The sequence below is a fragment of the Fundulus heteroclitus genome, unplaced genomic scaffold (assembly GCF_011125445.2).
Source record: "Fundulus heteroclitus isolate FHET01 unplaced genomic scaffold, MU-UCD_Fhet_4.1 scaffold_258, whole genome shotgun sequence".
Taxonomy (NCBI): Eukaryota; Metazoa; Chordata; class Actinopteri; order Cyprinodontiformes; family Fundulidae; genus Fundulus; species Fundulus heteroclitus.
The window spans coordinates 156210-164558 of record NW_023396668.1 but is presented as its reverse complement, the minus strand read 5'-3'; the positions used below and the strand labels follow the sequence as shown (position 1 = coordinate 164558).

At 42.1% G+C, this 8349-nt stretch overlaps 1 protein-coding gene across 1 annotated transcript; it reads right to left on the bottom strand.

Moving 5' to 3' along the window:
• Positions 1-620: 620 nt before the first annotated feature.
• LOC105934458 (bifunctional purine biosynthesis protein ATIC) lies at positions 621-8061 on the bottom strand. Its single transcript, XM_012874440.3, has 15 exons — positions 7842-8061; positions 7561-7687; positions 7316-7459; positions 6397-6485; positions 6127-6278; positions 4211-4367; positions 3227-3352; positions 3026-3133; positions 2860-2945; positions 2665-2754; positions 2094-2219; positions 1916-2008; positions 1659-1841; positions 1295-1450; positions 621-1144 (listed from the first exon to the last, which is right to left on the bottom strand). The coding sequence occupies exons 1-15, from the start codon at positions 8044-8046 to the stop codon at positions 1025-1027; spliced, it is 1962 nt and encodes a 653-aa protein (XP_012729894.2). The 5' UTR covers positions 8047-8061; the 3' UTR covers positions 621-1024.
• Between the last annotated feature and the right edge of the window lie 288 nt (positions 8062-8349).

The window sequence follows — 8349 nt, the reverse complement described above, 5'->3', positions numbered from 1 at the left end:
CGTGTCCGTTTTTGCTGCCGTTTAATGACCGTTTAGGCAAGATTTCTGAAGTAAAAATCAGACTCGCCCGTTTTATAAGGTGCCCTCGTACAAATAGTTCAAAACAACTTTTGCACATGATCTTGCTTAAAATAAAATGCTAAGAAAATCTAAAATTATTGCTGCTGCAGCACAAAAACATTACTGCTCTATTTGTTGACTTGTATGCACAAAAATATAGAATAAATTACAAGCTGTAATTCTAGATTTCGAGTAAACCTTGTTATTGTGAAGACTGCCGTCCTGCATAGAGCAAAGGCTCAACAAGCTATTAGCTGGTTTATCAGCAGAGCTACCTACTTGGCTTGCCAGCCTGCAGTAAGGTGCTCTACGGCCATTTTGCTGGTAGGTTGCCCACTTTAATTTTAAAACTGCATCAATTTAAACATGGTGAGGGGCTCTCCTTCATTTTCCAGACTATAAGCAAGGAATAATTGAAAAACAGAATCTGGTAGGTTTTCAGCCAGCTGACTGATGGTGTGCAGCTACTCTTCGCTTCATACAGCCGATGAAAACCCATCTCTTCATCGCTCAGGATCTCATTACAAGAGAATTAAATTGAAGCAACGGGACGACAGAAATTGCAGCTGAGATGAATTTATTCAGAGGTGTAGAGCATTTTAACACCAAAAAGCGATTTATTCATGTATTTTTAACTATGTTAGTAAAAAAACAACAACACTTGAACTATGCTTTGTTGCAGTGATGGAACTATGACAAGTTAAAAAACACTCTGATTTTCTGGATTGATTTCTGTTTAGTTTTTACTAAGCAAGATAACAAATCAAGAAAAATAACCATTACTATCCAGCAGTTTATTTGACTTGTGCGTCCGAATGACCTACATTCAACCTTCACAGCTACTTTATAACTCACTCACATTAGAATGCAGCTAATGTAAACAAAAAGAAGTAGTGATTTCTACACTTCTGCATGGTAACAGTAGGAATGTCTGAGAATCAGAAATGTTAAGCCGCAGCGCTGCTCAGTGATGGAAAAGTCGCAGACTGGTGTGCACCAGAGTGATGCCCAGCTCATTGCAGGCCTTAATCACAACCTCATCAGCAGCAGAGCCCGCTGGAGCTGCGATGTACGCCACGCCGCTCTGCATGCAGCCAGAGAAAGAGGAAACAGGACATGTGGTTAACTGCAAAACTGGTGACATTCAAGCGTGCTTAAAAAAAAAAAACTAAAATAAAAAAGGCAGCCGTTTGCTGGTTATTCTACGCATGTCCGTGCTTAGGGCGCGATTTACCCGTTTGGCTCGATCTATGTTGTCTCTGAAGGGAAAGAAGGCGTCAGAGCTGACAGCGACGGCCTGCAGGGAGCTGATCCAGTTCTTCTTTTCGGTAACTGACAGAGGCGCCGGTACCTCGTCGTACATGGACTTCCAGACAGCCAAGTCTGGGCCCTGCAGGCACAAAACATTCATTTCTCCAATTAGTCATGGACTAATGCAAATGTTTCCCATTGAACGTCACAGTTTTCTACTGCTGGACTCAGTTTGGGCAGAACTAGAGTAAGATATACCATCATATTTTTTTTTTTTTTTTTACAGCATACAGTTCTGCCTGCACACGCAGACACTTCTGAACTACTGAACATCTTGTCCTCCTCACCTCGCCGATGGTGTCGCTGACATACTGGTCGACGGCGTTGGCCATCTCTGCTCGCTTCACACCACTCCGAAACGTCATGTTCAGGACACGAGGGTGGTGTCTGAGCCACCAGTTGTCCGCCTTGTCGCCCGCCAGCCGCGTGCAGTGGATACGAGACTGCTGACCGGCGCCGATGCCAATGACCTGCAGGCGCCACAGCTGGTTGGAAAAAAACTCAGACTGAGGCGGATCGGTTCGGCTGATCGGCCTGGGCTCACCTGTCCATCTTTAGCGTAGCAGACTGAGTTGGACTGGGTGTACTTGACGGCGATGGTGGCCACAGTGAGGTCCCGCACAGCTTCCTCAGAGAGCTTGATGTTAAAACCAGACAAAGAAGAGTCAGCTTTGCTCAAATCAGGCTGTGCAGGGAAGCGGAGGAGCGTCACAGAGACTCACCGAACCCTGGGAAACCACGTTCTTGAAGAACTCCTTGTTGATAAGAGCGCCGTTCCTCTTTTGCTTGAGGTAGAGACCAAACAGCACTCTCACCTCGGCGTCGTCCGGCTCGTAGTCTGGATCCATCTGCAATAAAGAAGCAATTTTATGGGGAAAACCATTTTTTATATAAAAAAGGAAAAGCCTTAAACCGTAATCTGTCAAATAGAGCTCGACATTTTGTGTCACTTCTTAGATTATGTAGGAAAAAAAAAAAGAAAGAAAAGGTTTTCTCCATAAAAATTTAAATTTTATCAAATTTCTTTTCTTAACAGTGAGGGTTATTTGCACAAATAATCACCAAGTCCCGTTAAAAAGTAGAAGACTAAAAAGTATTACAGCTGAGTATTAACAGAACCTCGACCAAGTTAAATATCAGGCTGCGATTTAAGAAACCAAAACCATCCAAGTCTGCCACAATAGCATTTGACCCCCCCCCCCCCCAAACACACTAAATCTAAACAAATGAAGACTTAAGAGCAAAGTTAAAACAGGAGCAACCTCCGCTTCAGTGACACTTGGCCATGTTCACCTGAAGCACGCAGTAGTTGCCGTTCTTCTTTTTGGAAAGAATTTTGAGCGCCTCCTCCTCATAACCAGGAGCTATGATGCCATCCGACACCTGAAAATGACCAGAGGGCAATAAGCAGTTTAAATGTTCAGTACTTCAAGATAAGAAATATTGTCTCCTGTTTATATTATTATTATTTTTTTTTTTTTTTAATACCTCTCTTGATATAATCTTGGCAGTAGGAACATCGCAAACATCTGACAGAGCAATAAAATCCCCAAAAGAAGACATTCTGTCTGAGCCTGGAGACGCAGAAGGAGTTTATTAAAGCCAGTGATTAGATCCTCCACACATTTCTGTTCATAAACTCGGCGGCTCTGACCTCTTGCTCTTGCGTACGCGGTGGCCAGAGGGGTGAGGTCCTTCAGTATGTCATGAACCATGCACACTTTGGCTTCCTCCTCACTCAGAGGAACTCCCACTGCGGCTCCTGCAGCCCGGAGGTGGAAAAAAAAAAATTCAGATTTAGCGTCAACGATCCCTCCCTGAACATATGAAGGAGCGCGAACGTCTAGGATCTTACCAGCAGGGCTGACGTGCTTGAAGGAAGCGGCAGCAGCCATACCGAGGGCGCCTTTCAGCTCTCTGACCAGCTGCCAGGCGTTCAGAGCGTCACAGAGGTTGATGAAGCCTGGAGAGCCATTCACCACTAACAAACAGGAAATATATAGTTAAATAAAATCTCTAATTATTCAAGAAGATTGCTTAGGAGAGGAGACAGCAGAACAATCTTATTTGACATTTCAGACTTTTGCCTGTTTCTTCTGGAATTTTGATTGTTTATCTTTGGGAACAAGCATTCTGATTGCAATGTTTACTCTACCCACTTGCCCTTAATGCAGGTAAGATTCTAACATACTTTCAACTGAACTCTGCAAGAGGCTTAATTATATCTGTATAATTCTGCAATTCTTTAATATTTTTAAAACATTAGGAATTAAAGATGAAGCCATCAAAGGTTAGAATCATCCATTCGTCGGCACTGATGACCGATCAGCAGGTCAAATTCGTAATCTGATTTGTGTTCTACAAACTTTGTCACTTTCCAGTCAATAAACACATGAACTAACCGCACTTTGATGCACTTTTTGAGTTTTGGAAGATTAAAATAAATAAATAAATAAAAATCGGACAAACCTTATATGCTTTGATGGACAAACGGGGACAATGTTGCAATTCCTTTATTTTGATTCAAAATCAAATAAACTGGAGCACATTTGTATTTTTGTGTTAAGAAATAAAAAGCATTTTTAAAACTGAAATCTTCTTAATCAAAGGGGTAGGTCAGCCTCAAAGAAAACGTGAAATGTTCTGAACAAATATAACTATGTCCACTAATAATAATAATAAAAGACTTAGACTGAACCCATTAGCTGTTCTCCGTTTGACCAGAACCGATAGAAAATCTGCTATACTTTAGCTGCCCAATATTATATAGCTATACAAATAAATGCACTCTTTAAAGAGCTCAAGAGTAAAATATTCCAGTTAGTGGATGCATTTGTACCCTTGAGAGGGAGCTTGGAGCGCAGTGTGTAGATTTGGGCTGGCGCTTGGTGGGGGTTCATGCCATAACGGAGGGGCAGCTGGGACACTCCACGACTGTACTGCCCACGGAAATAGTCCGATATGGCCTCGTCGTACTGCGCTGTATGCGTGAAGGCCTGAAGAGGAAATAAAAAGACACAAAAAACGTGTCAAATTAACTTAAGTCACTTACAAAACATTTTAAAATCTCATCAAAGAGTCAGAAACACTTTGGCAGTAATTCAGCTAATGGTAAATTTCAGAAGAGACTCGTGTTTGCAAAACTACAGCGAGCAGTTAAGGTTAAAGTTCACAGGGCCTGAAATGCCAGAACTGTGACCCGTTTCAACACCTGCGATAAAAAGGCTAGTTCGGACTTTATCCTATTCTTACCATCACCTTTACACACACACACACACACACACACACACACACACACACACACACACACACACACACACACACACACACACACACCAAGAAAACAAACAACATAAAGCCCTCCTTATGGATCCCCTCCCCTCACTACCCATATATCCCCAGGAAAGACTACTGCTAAATAAACCAGCTGCAGTCAGATATCCTTAGATTTAAGGGACACACAAAAGCACCAGAATAACTTTCATTTTCAGACCAATTCCTCATTACACAGAATGACAACTCAGGCACAGTCTTGTTCCAAACTGCATCTTTGATCTGAACAAGTCTAACCAGACTCATACTTAAGGTCAAACGCTTTTATTTTATTTTTTTTGTGCTTGACCGAATAATGTGAAACATCATTTTAATAATCTTAACCGCTACTTTAATTAGTCAGTGGAGCTCAGAAAAATATATTTTAAACTTTAGACTGGAATGCATGGCTGCACCAATGGGAACATCGACAATTTTGTACTGTTTATCGTTTGGACCATAAGAAACACTTCATGCTCTTCATATCCACACCATCTGATTAATAATCCCAAAAAACGGTTACTTTGTCAACCCAACAGGCCTAAATTATAAAATACTAATTATACTTTCTGTAAAAGGCGTAAGAAAGTAAAAAATAAAACAGCTAAATCTTACCTAAAAAAGTTATAGTCATTTTTAATGAAATCTTCACCTATCGGGTAAAGAGGTTTGAAAGACCTGCAACATCAATACCAAAACTGGAAACTTTTTTAAAGAAGTCGTCTTGTAATCTCCACACTTTTCAGCATGAAGTTAGGACACAACCCAGACATCTGTATGCGGGATTAAATAAGCCTCAACAGCTCAGTGAGTGTTCAAACCCTTCTTTCTGCATGTCGTCTTTCACCGATATAGTCACGTTAAAACCACGGTTCCTAGAAATCATTTTAAAAATTCACACTTTTCCACAAGTCATGAAACAAACCGATGCGGAAAATGGCTTCTAGTTTCTACGTGAGGTGTGGGGGCCTTTTTTAAAATACGTCAACTCTATTTCAAAATCTATAACTTTTGGGCTTTTAAAGGATTTAAAAATAAGGACTATAGTATCCTATAACAAATGGAGATCATTTAAAAACAGTTTGTGAACTTTGGGCAGTAAAAGGGAAATAGAAGCTGTTTTAGAAAAAAAAGTTATGTGGGGAAAAACTTAGTTTTCTAACATGGCGAGTCCAAACCTAAAACACTGATGATCAAAATGTTTAAATCAAACTGGGATGAGGCAAAACAAAAGATATGGTCTATCATTTAAATGAAAACCCAAGAGAAAATCCAACAGTTATTCTTTATTTGAAATCTTATTCTTTAGAAAAGTCTGGAAAAAAGTATAAAAACTTCCCATAGTTTTCCTAGACTGTGTGGTATCGCTATTAAACCCTGTTGTGACTCGTTTTAGCTCCAATTAAAACAACAAATAAAAATAAAAATAAAAAAAATGCTCACTTTCAGGGCCAAAGACCTGCGAGTTTCCAGGACTGTATCTTTGTCTCCTGAGTTCTCCATCTCCTTGGCCACCAGTGAATAGTCTGCAGGATCGCACACAATGGTGACCCGAGCATGGTTCTTAGCTGCTGCTCTCAGCAGAGTCACACCACCTAAAGAGACACAAACCGGAAGGTTTTCTCTGAATAATGCAGTTTACTGTACCGTTTAGAAAATTTACTTTTTTTCCCCTGAACAGACAGCCTGGAAACTCTCTTTAGCTTGACTTGCCGATATCAATCTGCTCCACGGCGTCCTCCACAGTAACATCTGGGTTTGAGACGGTCTTTACAAATGGGTAGAGGTTGCAAACCACCACTCTTAAAAAAGGGACAAACAAATAAAAAAATAAATAAAACAGAAGCTTACTAACTCAAGAAAAACAAAACCCAGAAACTTCATCTATCCAGGATCAGCATTCAGCTCGCTGCATTCATGCAACTCCACGTTTTAGATGCTTATGGACGCAGTCATAACGTCAGAGCTCTGGACTCCTCAGGGTTTAACTTTGCGTTGTTGGCTAAGAGTGAATAATAAAGTTTCTTGTGCTTTTAATTTACACCTACAGATCTTAGGAACAAATATTTCACGAACACTTAACAATTTTACAGCCATGTGAACTAAATTTCTGAAGTCACCGGCGGTTATCACATCCTCCCTGTGCTTCCTACACAACAATAAGCACTGGTTATCACAGCTGGAAGGAACCTGGATATGTATTATTGATCTCATTTCACTGACTTAAGCCAGACTTTCTCCGACGCATCATAAAGCCAATTTGTGGGTTACGCTTTGTCCAGAACCTAGCGATTTAGCTCCAAAAAAAAAAAAAAAAAAAAAAAGGCCCTTGGCAACAATATGTGATTGAATCGCTTTCTGTTGGTCCCAAGCAAACAGGAGTCACAAGATAGTCAGCAGTTCCCAAATTATCAAGACGCCACATCCAATGCACGTGCTTGCTGATAACAGAGGCACGCACAGCACTTAAATCTAATGAGCTTGAAGGAGTCCAAGCCTTGGGTTAAATGCATTTTTGTTCTTTAATTAAGTCAATCTAGCTGCAGTTTTTTCTTCTCTGCTTTTACATTTACATTTTTTTTTTTTTTTTTTTTTTTTTAATGTTTAAAGCTTGCAGAGGTTTGCTCCTCACCTGACCAGGCTGTATCCCAGTTTCTCCATGTCTGCAGAGTCGGAGGCGCTTTTCCTGGCCAGGATGCCTCCGTGGACAGCGGGGTGCAGGGTCTTCACTCTGCCGCCCAGCATCTCCGGGTGTCCCGTCAGCTCGGACACATCCCTGGTACACAGCAGAGGCACAGGCAGCTTAGACGGGCACGGATCTGACACACACAATTTTTTCAATGCAACCGCGGAGAGAGAGCGTCTGAAGTCCCAAACCTGACAGCCAGTCCAGCATCGCGCAGCGCTTTGGCTGTGCCTCCAGAGGCCACCAGAGACAGCCCCGCATTCACCAGCCGCCTGGCGAAGTCCACCAGCCCAGTTTTGTCCGACACGCTTAGAAGAGCTGCAACGACAGAGAGCATGCCTCTTCATTCGTTGCAGACTCATTTGAAATATGCATATCGGGGGAAGTAAAGCCATCCACGCTGGCTCAATGCTAGCCGCTCAGCTAGCTCTGCGCATGTGGCGGAGAAACTTTGGGAGAAAGACGCTCTTACCGAGCTCCGCGGAGGCCATGTTCACAGTCGGAGGAGGAGGCTTTGTCTGCGGGTCAGCTGGCTTGATCTGCGGAGGCTGTTTCAGTTTCAGAAAGCGCCGAAGAGCAAAAGCTGCGAGACTGTGATCAATCTGCAAACTTTTCAGGGATTCCTCATCATGCGCTCCCGGGAACCGCCCCTCTGAGCTCGGCGGCCCGCCCCGCATACCGAGCGCACCCCCAACAGAACCAAACAACGCAGAAAATGCGCATTTTTTTACGCCACAAAAACCGCAAGAAATAGACGGGGAGTTTTATTTACTCAAGGGAAAGAAATATTTTCTTAAAGGCTTCTTAAAAATACACAGTTAGGACTTTAAGCGATTATCCAATCAGGGTTCTCCAAGATTTGGGACTCATCTTCATAGAACCTTTGAGAAAACGTTTCCTTAATATCCATAACATCACATTTTGAAACAGAGAACCTTTGGAGAACGTTCTGTAAAAGTGCTTTAAGGTCGGACCTGAAC

Bases quoted from the DNA above. Each gene is read 5' to 3' on its own strand.
- LOC105934458 (XM_012874440.3), bottom strand. From the start codon at position 8,046: ATGCGGGGCGGGCCGCCGAGCTCAGAGGGGCGGTTCCCGGGAGCGCAT. The intron at 3,353-4,210 runs GTACAAATGCAT...CCTGTTTGTTAG, and splicing joins CTCCAAGCTCCCTCTCAAGG to TGGTGAATGGCTCTCCAGGC. The intron at 2,009-2,093 runs GTGAGTCTCTGT...TTTAACATCAAG, and splicing joins ACGTGGTTTCCCAGGGTTCG to CTCTCTGAGGAAGCTGTGCG.